At 49.5% G+C, this 15,787-nt stretch overlaps 1 protein-coding gene across 1 annotated transcript in view; it reads left to right on the forward strand.

Annotated features, from left to right (window-relative positions):
* EFHD1 (EF-hand domain family member D1) overlaps positions 1-15,787 on the forward strand; it is a 50,346-nt gene that overhangs the window by 16,970 nt on the left and 17,589 nt on the right. The window contains exon 2 of the mRNA XM_054477532.2: positions 13,607-13,754. Coding sequence (XP_054333507.1) covers positions 13,607-13,754 — 148 coding nt within the window. The remainder of the gene's footprint in view (positions 1-13,606; positions 13,755-15,787) is intronic.

Here is a 15,787-nt window from a genome sequence, read left to right on the forward strand (position 1 = left end):
TGATTTCTATTCCAAGCCTTTCTGTGTGAAGAGAAGAAGGTACTCTTGTGTCCTGGTGTCCCTGAGATGCAGGCAACCCCCTCCCATCACTAAGGCGTGTTCTGGGGCACTGCTGCCCTCCTGAGAACACCCTATCTGAGGGATCCCTGGGGAGTTTCCAACAGCTGAGCCTCTGGTGGACAAAGGCCGGCCAGCTTCTTTTTCCATGAATGGCAGGATAATTCCCGGGAGGGAAGTTAGAAAACCAAGAAAGCCTGGGGCTCTACACAGTGGAAGCCAAGAGAGTAAGTGACTGACTCGTGGGCCTGAAACTGGGAGGACGCCGGAGACCAGCCATTGTCCCTTGCTGCTGTCCTCTTGCTAGCTGGCCCTGGGTGGGATTGAGGTTGGAGTCACCTCGGGCCCTTTGGCGGATCTGGGGGCTTTCCTAGGCAGCGGGCACGCACAGCAGCAGATGGTCAAGCGGCCCACACAGTTGCGCCTCGCTCCACCACTCAGTGGTGGTCTCAACTAGTAGATGAGTTGAGAAGCCTTTTCCAGGAGACCTGGGGAGGCTGGCCTTATCCTCTGATAGGGCTGGGCCCTAAGAGTCACTCAGGAAGGGCTTTGTGGAGCGGCAGCACAGTGACCATGGCAGGTGGCGGGTTTGGGTTTTCCCCAGAAGGCTAAAGATGAGGCTGTCTGGGACAAGTTGGGTGTGGGCAGCTCGTTAGAGTGGAAGCCCTGGGAACTGTCTGCTTCCTCATGACCACAGACAGGTGCTACTTTAAAAAAATAGCCTCCTCACCGATAGCTTACCTGGGCCCGTGTCCTGTGCAAGGGGATGATTTTCTTTGGGCCCCTTGACCACTCTGCAAGGCACACAAGGCTCATGGCACTCTCGGGTTACAGATGGGGCCAAGTCTCTCCCAAGAGGGTGGTGGGGCTGGTTTGGAATCATCCCAAGTGCCAGTGGAACCAGAGTCTCCCCCAACAGAGTCTGGAGAACATAAAGATGAAAGGAACTGAGCGTAGTGATACATGCCTGGAGTTCCAGCCACTTGGGAGGATCGCCTGAGCCCAAGAGTTCTGGGCTTTCTGTGCTCTGTGCCCATCGGGTGCCCACACTGAGCTCAGCATCAATACGGTGACTTCCCAAGAGGGGAGGTTGGGTTAGGGGAGATCACCAGGCTGCCTAAAGAGGGGTGAACTGGCCCGGGTCAGAAGCAGCAGGTCAAAACTCCCGTGCTGGTCAGCAGTGGGATTGCTCCTGTGAATAGCCACTGCACTCCAGCCTGGGCAACATAGCGAGGCCCTATCTCTAAAAAGTAACAATAACAAAGATGAAAGGGACTGAGAAAATGGAAAATATGGGAAAAGGCCACAGGTCCACAAGGAAGCTCTAGGATGCAAACAGGGGTGCAGGGTCTTTTTACGGGTAGTTTTTCTTTACTATTCTGGGTTGCCTTTTTTTTTTTTTTTTTTTTTTTTTGAGACTGAGTTTCACTCTATTGCCCAGGCTGGAGTGCAGTGGTGCGATCTTGGCTCATTGCAACCTCTGCCTCCCGGGTTCAAGCAATTCTTGTGCCTCAGCCTCCCAAGCAGCTGGGATTACAGGCGCCCACCACTATGCCTGGCTAATTTTTGCATTTTTAGTGGAGATGGGGTTTTACCACATTGGCCAGGCTGATCTTGAACTCCTGACCTCAGGCAATCTGCTCGCCTCAGCCTCCCAAAGTGCTGGGATTACAGGTGTGAGCCACCACACCTGGTCTATTCTGGATTGCCTTTAATTAAAAATACATATGTATATGGATTAAAGTTTAAATTATAGGGAAAGAAAGAGCTAAGATGTTGGCAGAGGAGGAGCTGGGAGCTCAGGGGACTCCAATAAGCCTGACAGCATTTGAAAGATGTAGGCTATGGGGAGAAAAAGGAAAGATGGTGATCATTTGAAATAAGGAGGGAGGGATCCAGGGTTAGGCCAAGCTTGTGGGGAGAAAGCAGGCCCCGGTCGGTTGGGCCCAGGGCTGGGGCTCTGTGGGGCCTCACTGGGGCCAGGGCCTCCCTCCTGGACTGAGGTTCATCCTCCCTCCCCAGGCCTCCCGCTTTCAGGTGCCGTGGGGCTGGGAAGGGCATCTCTGCCCAGGGGAGGGGTGCCAGGGGTTCCCTTTCTACATGGCTGGATTCCAAATTGCAAGGAATGTGATAGCATTTTCATGGAAGGAGAGGGAGCAACAGACCTTTCAAGAATGAAGAAAACAAATCCACCTGCATTTGCCTTTCCCAGAGGCTCAAAAGTTTGGTATAAGATCACCTGTTTGCAGGTTGCCTTGTCTTAAGGGGCTCTCACACTGCAGTTGCTTGGCGAACCTTCTAGCAGGTTAAAGATAAGTGTTTCCCCTTCCCCCAGTGTGTTTGGCCCTGGACCCTACCTGGGAGGCTGAGCCCCTCACCCCCAGCTTCCTTCAGCCACACCTGCCTGTGTGATGAGCACATTAAGGATACTTTATCTTGTCTGTTTTCCTTTATCTTTTCAAATACCTAACTCCAATACAAAAAATTAGCCAGGCGTGGTGGCAGGGTCCTGTAGTCCCACCTACTCAGGAGGCTGAGGCAAGAGAATCTCTTGAACCCCGAAGGCGGATGTTGTAGTGAGCCGAGATTGCACCACTGCACTCCAGCCTGGGCAACAGGGAGATTCCATCTCAAAAAACAAACAAACAAACAAAACAAATACCTAACTCCAGTTTCTGTCTTTGTGAACTGTTTTGGAGGGGCAACCTTGGCATTATGAGGACTGACCTGAAAATCAAGTCTCACTTCCCTAAAACCCAGCTCCTCTGGCCACATCACCCAGCCTGGGGCAGAGCTGCGGGTTAGGGGGTCAGGCTGGGGGTCCTCCTTGGACCTGGTGATCTTGGGCTGATCGACCTTGGTGGCCTGTTTCTCCATCAGCCAAACAGCACCACACCCCTCAAGAGGAGCCTTGAAGGATTACATCAGATGACATTCATTTGAAGGGTATGGCTGGTGAGACTGTTTCTCTGAATGTCTGCAAGGCGGCAACATCAGCATTCCTCTTGGCGAACAATGAATTCCTTTGCGTATGTCGGTAGCCATGGGACCATGCTTTGAGGCCAAAATCAGAATCCACAAATATTCAGAAACGTGACTCTTATCATTTCTGTCTACATCTGGAGACATAATTGCCAAGTGTCTAACTCTCACAGTTACAACAGTGACCTGGACGTGGGGACACTGAGCACACACTGTGCCTTCTCTAGCCCCTTCCAAGTTCACAGGCACACCGTTCCTACTATACTCGAAAGCTTAGCGTCTGCTTGAAACCTCGGGTTCATTCTGATCCCCAGGAATTCACTTACTTCAGTTTTCACCATCAATGAAGCGGGGCTACTAATAAACACTTCACAGCACTGCTGTGTTCAATGATGTAATTTAGGACAGTGCCTGGCACTTCTAAGCTCTCAGGCAACCATAAAGGCAGGCGGCTGTGATTAATTCTTCACAGGACTGTTGTGAAGATCAAAAGGATCAGTACATGAGACAATGCCTTGTGAACTGCAAAGCCGACCAGTTTTAGTTACTACATGTTTGGAACCCTGTTGTGTGCAGTGCCCTAGGTAGACATCAGGCATTTTGAGAGAAGCAGATAAAATAGTGAGATGGTGAAGACGTGAGGTTTTTCCTGCCTGTCTTGCAAATCCAGGCCCTAAAGGAAGTGACTAGACAAACACTCCAAGGGTCACTTTGAAGAGAGAAAGATAGGTTTCTGGTGTATATATCCTGGCTCCATAGGAGAGGGGGTGCCACTGATGTGGTAGCTTTATTATTTTTTTTCTTTTTATTATACTTTTTGTTTGGTTGGTTGGTTGGTTTTTTCTTTTTTTGAGACGGAGTTTCACACTTTGCCCAGGCTAGAGTGAAGTGGTGTAATCTCGGCTCATTGCAACCTCTGTCCCCTGGGTTCAAGGGTTTCTTCTGCCTCAGTCTCCTGAGTAGCTAGGATTATAGCCACCCACCACCACGCCCGGCTAATTTTTGTATTTTTATTAGAGACAGGGTTTTGTCATGTTGGCCAGGCTGGTCTCAAACTCCTGACCTCAGGTGATCCACCTGCCTAGGCCTCCCAAAATGCTAGGATTACAGGCATGAGCCACTGCCCAGCTGGTTTTTTCTTTTTTCAAGATGGAGTCTCACTCTGTCGCCCAGGCTGGAGTGCAGTGGCATGATCTTGGCTCACCGCAACCTCCGCCTCCCAGGTTCAAGCAATTCTGCTGCCTCAGCCTCTCGAGTAGCTGGGATTACAGGCACACGCCACCAGGTCCAGCTAATTTTTGTATTTTTCATAGAGATGGGGTTTCACCACGTTGGCCAGGTGGTCTTCAACTCCTGACCTCAAGTGATCCGCCCACCTCGGCCTCCCAAAGTACTGGGATTATGGGCATGAGCCACCGCTCCCGGCCTGTGGTAGCTTTAGAGTCCTGCCAGGACTTAAATAAAGGGAACTTGGCTGATGCTTCCAGCAGGAACAAAAGAAAGCAGCCCTGACTGAGCAGCTGGGATTGAAGGGGGTGGTTGGCTCAGGATTCCTTTCTCTCCTGCTCTTCTCCCCTCCACATTACATGGTCATATCTCCACACTCACTTTATTCCCGTGCCCAGCTCGTGGCTTGCAGCAGAACACCAATGGCCCTTTTCCTTCTACGGGACTTTCCCACTGGGCTAGTGGGCTTCTGTTTCCCGGCACATTCTCTCCAAAGGAATTGAACCAAATTTTCTTGGCTGTTTAAAGAAGTTGGGGGCCAGGCCTGGTGGCTCAGGCCTGTAATCCCAGCACTTTGGGAGACCGAGGCGGGTGGATCACCTGAGGTCAGGAGTTCGAGACCAGCCTGACCAACATGGAGAAACCCCGTCTCTACTAAAAATACAAAAATTAGGCGGGTGTGGTGGCGGGCACCTGTAATCCCAGCTACTCGGGAGGCTGAGGCATGAGAATCACTTGAACCCGGGAGGCAGAAGTTGCAGTGAGCTGAGATCGCACCACTGCACTCCAGCCTGGGCGACAGAGCGAGACTCCATCTCAAAAAAAAAAAAAAAGAAGTTGGAATTCCTTCAATATTGCCCCGAGCTTGCCAAGGTCTTTTCTGACATATTTGACCCTTTTTGTTAGGCCTGGAGAATGTTGCAGGCTTTGGGGCCTGAAAGGAAGGTTTCCCAAGTCTTCTAGACTCCTCTCAGTTCAAACCCCAGGGGTAAAAGGATGACTTTTCTTTTCTTTCTTTCTTTCTTTTTCTTTTTCTTTTTTTTTTTTTTTTTGAGGCAGAGTCTCACTCTGTCACCCAGGGTGGAGTGCAGTGACACAATCTTGGCTCACTGCTACCTCCACCTTCCGGGTTCAAGCAATTCTCCTGCCTCAGCCTCCTGAGTAGCTGGGATTACAGGTGTGGGTATCCGCCACCCCACCTGGCTAGTTTTTTGTATTTTTAGTAGAGACAGGGTTTCGCCATGTTGGCCAGGCTGGTCTTGAGCTCCTGACCTCAGTTGACCCTCCCATCTCAGCCTCCCAAAGTGCTGGGATTACAGGCATGAGCCACCGTGCCCTGCCAGAGGATGGCTTTTCTCATCCCCCTCCCTGTGTTGGGGGAGAGCCTCTTGTCCCTCACATGTGACAGCCCCTCTGTGTCTGCGGGAGGCTGTGCTAGCTCCGGCTTATGTGGGCTGGGAAGCCGTCTCCCTGGTCCTTCCTCTCCCAGCTGAGGACAGATTCCTGCCTACTCCATGACGTTTACTTATCCTCCCGTCTGCCCAGCCAGTTTATCTCCTGTTCCTGGGCGCTGCTGTCTCCTTACACCCAGGCTTTCCAGTTCCTCCCTTACTCACTTCACTCTGCTTCCTTTCTGCTCACTCTTTGTTCATGTCCCAAGTGATTCGCGTCTCATATGCACCACATTGATCACCTCAGCCTTTTCTGTGAATTCTGTTGGAACATGCTGTGTATGCTGGGCAGAAGACATTTATCCAGACTCTTGGCACTGAAGGGACCTTAGTGGTCATGTTTTTCTTTTTTAAGAGATAGATCTCACTGTGTTGCCCAGGCTGGACTTGACCTGCTGGGCTCAAGCAGTCCTCCTGCCTCGGCCTCTGGAGTAGCTAGGATTACAGGTTCAAGCCACCGTACCTGCCCTTAGTGGTCATTTAACTGGGCCACCCCTTCTAAGGCTGACTTGACCAGAGAAGTTCTTCTCAGAGGGTTTCCTTGAAAAACCGCATTGCCAAGGTGCGTCTTCTCAACAGAAAATCCCCAAATGCAGAGGACCGTGTTGTCAGATGAGTCTGTGCGCTCTGTTTCCCTCTTGTAAGTTTTGGACACATACGGAAGGCTCTGGAAAGTTCCACACTGAACCTGTTTACTTTGACTGGGACTCCGTGTAACAGAGACTTTCCCTCCCAGCCGGTTTGTGCAAGCTCTCTTTACTTCTCAGGTCTAGTTCCAGTTGGCCGTTTTGCCAGAAGGCACTTCCTTGCACTTAGCTGAAGCCTGTCTCACCCATTTCCATGCACAGAGCCCAGTTCTGGCAGCCTTTGGGCCCCTGGGCAACATCTGAAGGCAGCTCTTTGCCAGATCCCACTTGTTCCTTCCACCCCTGTCCTGTCCTTGTGTGGGGTCTTTTTTTTTTTTGAGGCGGAATCGTGCTCTGTCGCCTAGGCTGGAGTGCAGTGGCACGATCTCGGCTCACTGCAAGCTCCGCCTCCCGGGTTCACGCCATTCTCCTGCCTCAGCCTCCCAAGTAGCTGGGACTACAGGCGCCCGCCACCATGCCCGGCTAATTTTTTGTATTTTTAATAGAGACGGGGTTTCACCGTGTTAGCCAGGATGATCTCGATCTCCTGACCGCGTGATCCACCCGCCTCGGCCTCCCAAAGTGCTGGGATTACAGGCATGAGCCGCCGTACCCGGCCTGTGTGGGGTCTTAAGTTCATTCGTCTTGGGTGCTTCCCACTGAGCAGGCCCATGTCCTCCCTGAAGTGTGAGGTCTGCGTGGAGTGGGGCAGACCACGATGGGGTGGGTAGGACTGTGGCCCCTGCATTCAGGATTCAGGACTTTTTGTGCTTGCCACTATGATTTATTTCGCCCATGAGTTTTCTGGCAGCCTCCCTGACTCACTGTAGCGTCCCAGTCCCCTGAAGGTGTGGTCACAGGTGCAAGTGAGTGCCATTTCTCTCAAAACCTGTGCTGGGGAAGTCAGTTTGTGGGGATCTCAGTTTTAGGACCTTGCTTTTTTTTTTTTTTTTTTTTTAATTGTTTTGAGACAGAGTCTCACTCTGTCACCCAGGCTGGAGTGCAGTTGTATGAACGTGGCTCATTGCAGCCTTGACCTCCCGGGCTTGAAATGATCCCCCTGCCTCAGCCTTCTGAGGAGCTGGGACCACAGGCACATGCCACTATGCCTTGCCAATTTTTTAATATTTTTGAAGAGACAGGGTCTCACTATGTTGCCCAGGATGGTCTTGAACTTCTAGGCTCAAACAGTCCTCCCACAGTGCTGGGATTGTAGGCATGCACCACCGCTCCCAGCCAGTACCTTGCATTTTTTAAAAATCATGGTGAGATATACATAATGTGAAATTTAGCAATTTTGTTTTATTTGAGACAGGGTCACATGCTGTCACCTAGGCTGGAGAGATCACAGCTCACTGCAGCCTCAAACTCTTGTGCTCAAGTGATTCTCCCCGCTCATCCTCCCGAGTAGCTGGGACCACAGGTGTGGGCCACCACACTCAGGTGCTTTCTTAATTTTTTTGTAGAGATGGGGTCTTGTTTTGTTGCCCAGGCTGGTCTGAAACTCCTAGGCTCAAGTGATTCTCCTGCCTGGGCCTGCCAAAGTGCTGGGATAACAGGCAAGACTGACTGCACCCAGCAAAATTCACCATTTTAAAGCATTTTTAAGTATAGAGTTCAGTGGCAACAACATTGGCATTATTATGCAACCACCACTGTCATCCATTTCCAGAATGTCTTTACCCTCCTCAACTGAAACTCTGTCCCCATTCAACACTGACTCCCCATTCACCTCCCCAGCCCTTGACAGCCACCATTCTGCTTGTGTCTCGATGATTTTGACTACTCTAGGGACCTGATAAGTGAATTCATACAATGAGGTGCCCTTTTTGCGACTGGCTTATTTCACTTGGCACAATGTCTTCAAGGTTCACCCATGTTGTAGCCTGTGAGCATGTGTCAGAGTTCACTTCCCTTTCATTGCTGAATGAAATTCCATTGTTTGTATTGATCACATTTTGTCAATGGGCATTTGGGTTGTTTCTACCTTTTGGTGACTGTGAATAATGCTGCTAAGAATACTAGTGTCAGCCGGGCATGGTGGCTCATGCCTGTAATCCCTGCACTTTGGGAGACTGAGGCGGGTGGATCACCTGAGGTCAGGAGTTCGAGACCAACCTGGCCAACATGATGAAACCCTGTGTCTACTAAAAATACAAAAAAATTAGCCAGCCGTGGTGGTGGGCGCCTGTAATCCCAGCTACTCGGGAGGCCTGAGGCAGGAGAATCACTTGAACCCGGGAGGCGGAGGTTGCAGTGAGCTGAGATCGCACTACTGCACTCCAGCCTGGGCAGAATGAAACTCCATCTCAAAAAAAAAAAAAAAAAGAATACTAGTGTCCAGACATCCTTTGGATCCTATGGTAATTCTTTGTTTAGGACTTTGCATTTTTCTTTCTTTTTTTTTTTTTTTGAGACTGAGTTTCACTCTGTCACTCAGGCTGGAGTGCAGTGGCACGATCTCGGCTCACTGCAACCTCTGCCTCCCAGGTTCAACAGATTCTTCTGCCTCAGCCTCCTGAGTAGCTGAGATTACAGGCATGCGCCACCATGCCTGGTTAATTTTTTTGTATTTTTAGTAGAGACGGGGTTTCACCATGTTGGTCAGGCTGGTCTCGAACTCCTGACCTCAGATGATCCACCCACCTTGGCCTCCCAAAGTGCTGGGATTATACGCATGAGCCACTGCACCCAGCCAGGACCTTGCATTTTTCTTTGCTATATTTTATCTGTGGACATCACACCAGCTTGCTGAGATGTTTTGGGCCTAGATTCTGCCCCAATTTTGTGTCACCAGCAAATCTGAGAGTCAGCACCCTTTCCAGGTGGCTCTTACTAACAGCCAGTCCGCCTAATTGTATCCATACTTGTTTATCTTCCCCATAAGGGCCTGCTAGAGGGCACAGCTCACCCTGAGTGGTGACATCAGGTCAGCTGTGGTTTTCTGTTAGATCAACTTGACAGTAACGTTTCACAACTAAATAAGCATGTGACCCAGCACCCAGTCTTGGGTATATACACAAGAAAATGGAAATATATGTCCAAACACTTGTATATGAACGTTCAAAGCAACACTATTCATAAGAGCCAAAAGGTGGAAACAACAAAATGTCCATCACCTGATGAGTGAAGAAACGAAGTGTGGTATATTGATACAGTAGAATATTGTTGGGCTACAAAATGTCCACAAGAGGCAAATCCAGAGAGACAGAAAGGCTAGTAGTTGCTAGGGGGTAGGGGTGGCAAGAGGAGAGTGGGGAATGACTGCTAATGGGTATCAGTATCTTTTTAGGGTGAGGCAAACGTTCTGGAATTACATGGTAATGATGTTGCACAACCTGAATATACTAAAAATTAATGCACTGTACAGTGAATTTTATGGTACGTTAATTATATCTCAATAAAGCTGTCCTTTAAAAAAAGCTTAAAAAACAGGTAAGTGAGGTCCATCCTCAAGTCATTTTCAGTGAACCTATGGAAGTTGTTGCTTCCCTTCTTAAAGTGCTCACAAACCGTCCTCTGGCAACACTAGATCCTGGGCTGGTGCATCTGTGATTCACATACTCTGCCCACTTCTGGGAAACCCAGAAGCACCTTGCTCGTTTCCAGATCTGGAACACCTGTCTCATCCTTCACGGTTCCTCAAAGCTCACCAACAGCCACCCAGCGATCTTGTCTGTGTCCTTTAGTGCTTTGCAATGTAGCTCTGCCAGCAAGGAGGCTGCACTGAGCACAGAGCTGCTTGAGTAAGAAGTAGCCAGCATACTGTTAAAGTGAGGGCACTGAGAAAAAAAAACACAAGAAATAAAAATAGAAGCACCCACCAGAGGAAGGTGGTGAATGCTAAGTCCCGGAGAAGGATGAACAGTGGGTGCTATTGGAGAGCTGTGGAGGAAGCAGGTGGCTCCCTGAGCTCCTGGGCACAGGAGGACTATAGAGGAGGGCAGTGAGGGGGTGGCTGGGTGGGAGGAATGGCACGAGTTGGCCGCTGTGGCTGGAAGGGAGCCTGTCAGGGATTCCTGGGCCTCCTCTCCAGCCTGACCTTGGGAGCCTTAACTACCGCCAGCCCACAGCACTAGATTCCTAGGTGCCCACAGGCTACATTTCTTGGCGGGTAGTGGTTGTTCTCAATAATGGTGGGTTTTTGTTACTGAGGCTGTGTTGGGGAGAATGCAGACGGGTAATGAGTGGATGAGTCAGTTCTCAAACAGCAATAAAGAAAAACCTGAGACTAACTAATTTATAAGAAAAGTGGTTTAATTGGCTCATGCACAGTTCTACAAGCTGTACTGGAAGCATGGCAGCGTGTGCTTGGCTTCTGGGGAGGCCTCAGGAAACTTACAACCATGGCAGAAGCGGAAGGGGGAGCAGTATTTCACATGGCCAGAGCAGGAGCAAGACAGAGCAAGCGGGGAAGTGCGGCACACTTTTGAACAACCAGATCTTGCAAGAACTCACTCACTATCACAAGAACGGCACCAAGGGGATGGTGCTGAACCATTCATGAGAAATCCACCCCCACGATCTAACAGCCTCCCGCCAAGTCCCACCTCCAACATTGGGGACTACAATTTGACATGAGATTTGGTGGGGTTGCAGATCCAAACCAGATCAGTGAGGAAGCCTGATTTATTTATTTTAATTTTTAAATTTGGTTATTTATTTTATTTTATTTTATTTATTTTTTGAGACGAAGTCTCGCTCTGTCGCCCAGGCGGGAGTGCAGTGGCATGATCTAGGCTCACTGCAATCTCTGCCTCCCGGGTTCACGCCATTCTCCTGCCTCAGCCTCCCAAGCAGCTGGGACTACAGGTACCTGCTACCACGCCCGGCTAATTTTTTGTATTTTTAGTAGAGACGGGGTTTCACCGTGTTAGCCAGGATGGTCGCGATCTTGTTGTCCTGACCTCGTGGTCCACCCGCCTTGGCCTCCCAAAGTACTGGGATTACAGGTGTGAGCCACTGCGCCAGGCCTCTTTATTTTTTTAAGAGATGGGGTCTCACTACATTGCCCAGGCTGGATGCAATCAAACTCCTAGGCTCAAGTGACCATCCCACCCCAGTCTCCCAAGTAGCTGGGACTACGGGTGGGCATATGATACTATACTCAGTCTTATTTATTTAATTTTTTAAAAATTGTGGTAAAATGCACTTAACATAAAACTGACCAGGCCAGGTGCGGTGGCTCCTGCTTGTAATCCCGACACTTTGGGAGGCCAAGGCGGGCAGACCACGTGAGGTCAGGTGTTCGAGACCAGCCTGGCCAACATGGTGAAACCCTGTCTCTACTAAAAATACAAAAATTAGCTGTGTGTGGTGGCACACACTTGTAATCCCAGCTACTTGGGAGACTGAGGCAGGAGAATCGCTTAAACCCAGGAGGCAGAGGTTGCAGTGAGCCGAGATTGTGCCACTGCACTCCAGCCTGGGTGGCAGAGCGAGGCTCTGTCTCAAAAACAAAACAAAACAAAAAAACAAAAATTAGCTGGGTGTGGTGGCGCACACCTGTAATTCCAGCTACTTGGGAGGCTGAGGCACTAGAATCGCTTGAACCCGAGAGGTGGAGGTTGCAGTGAGCAGAGATCGTGCAGCTTCACTCCAGCCTGAGTGAAAGAGCATGACTCTGTCTCAAAAAAAAACAAAAACAAAAAAACAAAACCTCTGACCACTTTAACCACGTAAGTGGACAGCATTAAGTACGTTCACATTATTGTGCTGCCGTCACCACCATCCATCGCCAGAAACTTTTTCTCATCTCAAGTTGAATCTCTATCCATTGAACACTGACTCCCATGCCCGTCTCTCCCAGCCCCTGGCAACCAATCATCCACTTTCTGTCTCTATGAATTTGACTACTGGAAGCACATCGCAGAAGTGGAACCATACAGGATTTGCCTTTTTGTGGCTGACTTGTTTCACTTAGCAGAATGCCCTCAAGGTTCACCTGTGTGTTAGCCTTCCCTTCCTTTTTATTGCTAAATAATATTCCCTTGTATAAGCATACCATATTCCATTGTATGGATATACGGATATACCCCCTTTTTTTTTTTGAGACGGAGTCTGGCTCTGTCACCCAGCCTGGAGTGCAGTGGTACAATCTCGGCTCACTGCAACCTCCGCCTCCCAGTAGCTCTCCCACCTCAGCCTCTCGAGTAGCTGGGATTACAGGCGTGCACCACCATGCCCAGCTAATTTTTGTATTTTTAGTAGAAACAGGGTTTCACCATGTTTGCCAGGCTGGTCTACGAACTCTTGACCTCAGGTAATCTGCTCGCCTCGGCCTCCTGAAGTGCTGGAATTACAGGCATGAGCCACCGCACCTGGCTGAATATACCCCGTTTCATTTCTCCTTTATCTGTCTGCGGACACTTGCATTGTTTCCACCTTTTGGCTCTTGTAAACTGATTTGTTTTTAGAGCAAGGTATTCATACCTGAGCAACAAGGGGTCTCTGGGTGGCGGGAAATGCTTGAAGGGAGGAGAGTCAGGGGGTCTGTGGAGAGATCCTGTAATGGGGGAAGTGGCTTGGAGGATGCAGAGTACAGAGGGCTGAAGATGGCTGGGCCAGGAGGGGACAGCCCGGTCCCACCTGGTGAGGCTGGGTTTGTTTCCTGGCTGGGGGCTGGGGGGCCAGTCAGCAGAAGGGCGGCCCTGTTAGAGGACAGAGTCAGAGCCCTCTTGGTAGACACAGCCGTTCAGAGCTGGAGACAAGCCAAGCAAACCAGAGGGGAATCATGAGCCAGGGTCACAGCCGCACACAGGGGTGGGAAGCAACTTCCCTAGACCTGGGACGGAAAGACGGGCTGTTGGGAATGGCTGTGGGAGAGAACCAGGGGCAGTGACCAGGAGGAGGCTCCTGGAATTGCCAGCCCCTCCCTGTGAACGTGCTGGGCGTCAGGGGCCAGCTCCTGCAACCCCTCCAGTGTCCAGCATTAGGAGGAGGTGTTCACTTGATGTTTGTTGACCGAAACTGGGGGAAATAAAGGTAAACAAGGCACGTTTCTCACCCTCCAGAAATTATGGTTTAGTTGAGGAGATAAAAGACATGAAAACCAACAGGTAGTACAAGATCCGCTTTGAGTCATACAAAGCCCTGAGGCGCTCTGAGGAGAGAGGTGTTCCTCTGGAGCAGGTGACCCATGTCGGCCTCGCAGAGCGGGAGGTATTTGAGTCATTTTTCAATGAATGAAGCCAAAGGAATTACATGTTTGGGAGACTAACGAGTGTCCTTTCGTCCCGGTCATGCATTCCTTTGACCCTGCAGGTATGACGCTGGGCGGGATGGCTTCATCGACCTGATGGAGCTGAAGCTGATGATGGAGAAGCTGGGGGCCCCCCAGACCCACCTGGGCCTGAAGAGCATGATCAAGGAGGTGGATGAGGACTTCGATGGCAAGCTCAGCTTCCGGGAGGTACCTGTCTGCTGTGGCCCTGAGCCCCTGTGGGGTGCCCCTGAGAGGACTTTCAAGTGTACAGCCCCATGGAGCACAAATGGGTTTGGCCTCTCCAGAGCGCTGTTTGCGTATCTAACCTGCAATTCCGCTTTCAAAAATGCCTTTTAGGAGACAGCTAACCCCAGTGCTGGCCTGGAAAAAACAGCATGGGTAGTAGTATTACCTCATTTGAGTAAAATAATAAGAAATTTGGTGGATGTTCACCAAAATATTCATAGTGGATATTTATGGGGGCAAAATTTTGGTGGTTTTATAATGTTATGCTTTTTTATATATTAAAGCTTTTCATTTTGAAACGTATTTTTAAAATTTTTTATTTTTATTTGTTATGGATACATAATAGTTGTACATATTTATGGGGGACATGTGATATATTTTATTTATTTTTATTATTATTTTTTGAGACAGTCTCACTCTGTTGCCCAGGCTGGAGTGCAATGGTGCGAGCTCAGCCCACCATAGCCTCCACCTCCTGAGTTCAAGCGATTTGTGCCTTAGCCTCCCAAGTAGCTGGGATTACAGTGTGCCACCAGGCCTGGCTAATTTTTGTATTTTTAGTAGAGATGGGGTTTTGCCATGTTGACCATGCTGGTCTCAAACTCCTGGCTTCAAGTGATCCTTTGCCTCAGCCTTCCAAAGTGCTGAGATTACAGGCGTGAGCCACTGAGCCTAGCCTACATGTGATATCTCGATATAAGCATACAATGTGTGATGACCAAGTCAGGGTAATCTGGGTATCCATCACCTCCAGCATTTATCATTTCTTTGTGTTTGAAACATTCTATTCCTTTTAGTTATTTTGAAATATACAATAATGCATCTTCTTTGCTCATCACCCAGGCTGGAGTGCAGTGGCTCAGTCCTCAATCATGGCTCACTGCAGCCTTGACCTTCTAGTTTCCATTGATCCTCCCACCTCAGCCTCCTGAGTAGCTGGGACTATAGGCACATACCACCACACCTGGCTAATTTTTAAAATTTTTTGTAGAGATGAGGTCTCACTGTGTTGTCCAGGCTGGTCTCCAACTCAGCCTCAAGCGATTCTCCTGCCTCTGCCTCCCAAAGTGCTGGGATTACAGTCATGAGACACCTTGCCCAGTAATTTTGAGAATAATACTTCTTTCTATTTTCGTTTTCATTGTTTATTCATTTATTTATTTATTTACTTGAAACAGGGTTGCTCTGTTGCCCAGGCTAGAATGCAGTGGCATGATCACAGCTCACTGCAGCCTCAAACTCCCAGTATCAACCCATCCTCCCACCTCAGCCTCTTGAGTAGCTGAGACTACAGAAATGTACCACCATGCCCGGCTAATTTAAAAAAATTTTTTGTAGAGATAGGGTCTTGCTATGTTGCCCAGGCTGGTCTCCAACTCAGCCTCCCAAAGTGCTGGGGTTATAGGCATGAGCCACCTTGCCTAGCTACTTTTTATTTTTATAGCATGCAAAAATAGTTTATTTTTTATTTTAAAAAATTTTGTTGTTATTTATAGAAACAGGGACTCACTTTGTTGCCCAGGCTGGTCTCAAACTCCTGGGTTCAAGCAATCCTCCTGTCTTGGCCTCCCAAAGTGTTGGGATTACAGTGTGAGCCACTGTGGCCATCCCCAAAATAATTTTTTGTTTTTTTTGTTTTTTTTTTGAGATGGAGACTCGCTCTGTCGCCCAGGCTGGAGTGCAGTGGCGCGATTTTGGCTCACTACAAGCTCCGCCTCCCGGGTTCACGCCATTCTCCTGCCTCAGCCTCCTGAGTAGCTGGGACTACAGGCGCCTGCCACCACGCCCGGCTAATTTTTTGTATTTTTAGTAGAGACGGTGTTTCACCATGTTAGTCAGGATGGTCTCGATCTCCTGACGTCGTGATCCACCCGCCTTGGCCTCCCAAAGTGCTGGGATTACAGGCGTGAGCCACCACGCCTGGCCTATTTTTTAATTTTTTGAGACAGAGTCTCACTCTGTTGCCTAGGCTAGAGTGCAGTGGTATAGTCTTA

Source organism: Pongo pygmaeus, chromosome 11, assembly GCF_028885625.2.
Source record: "Pongo pygmaeus isolate AG05252 chromosome 11, NHGRI_mPonPyg2-v2.0_pri, whole genome shotgun sequence".
NCBI lineage: Eukaryota > Metazoa > Chordata > Mammalia > Primates > Hominidae > Pongo > Pongo pygmaeus.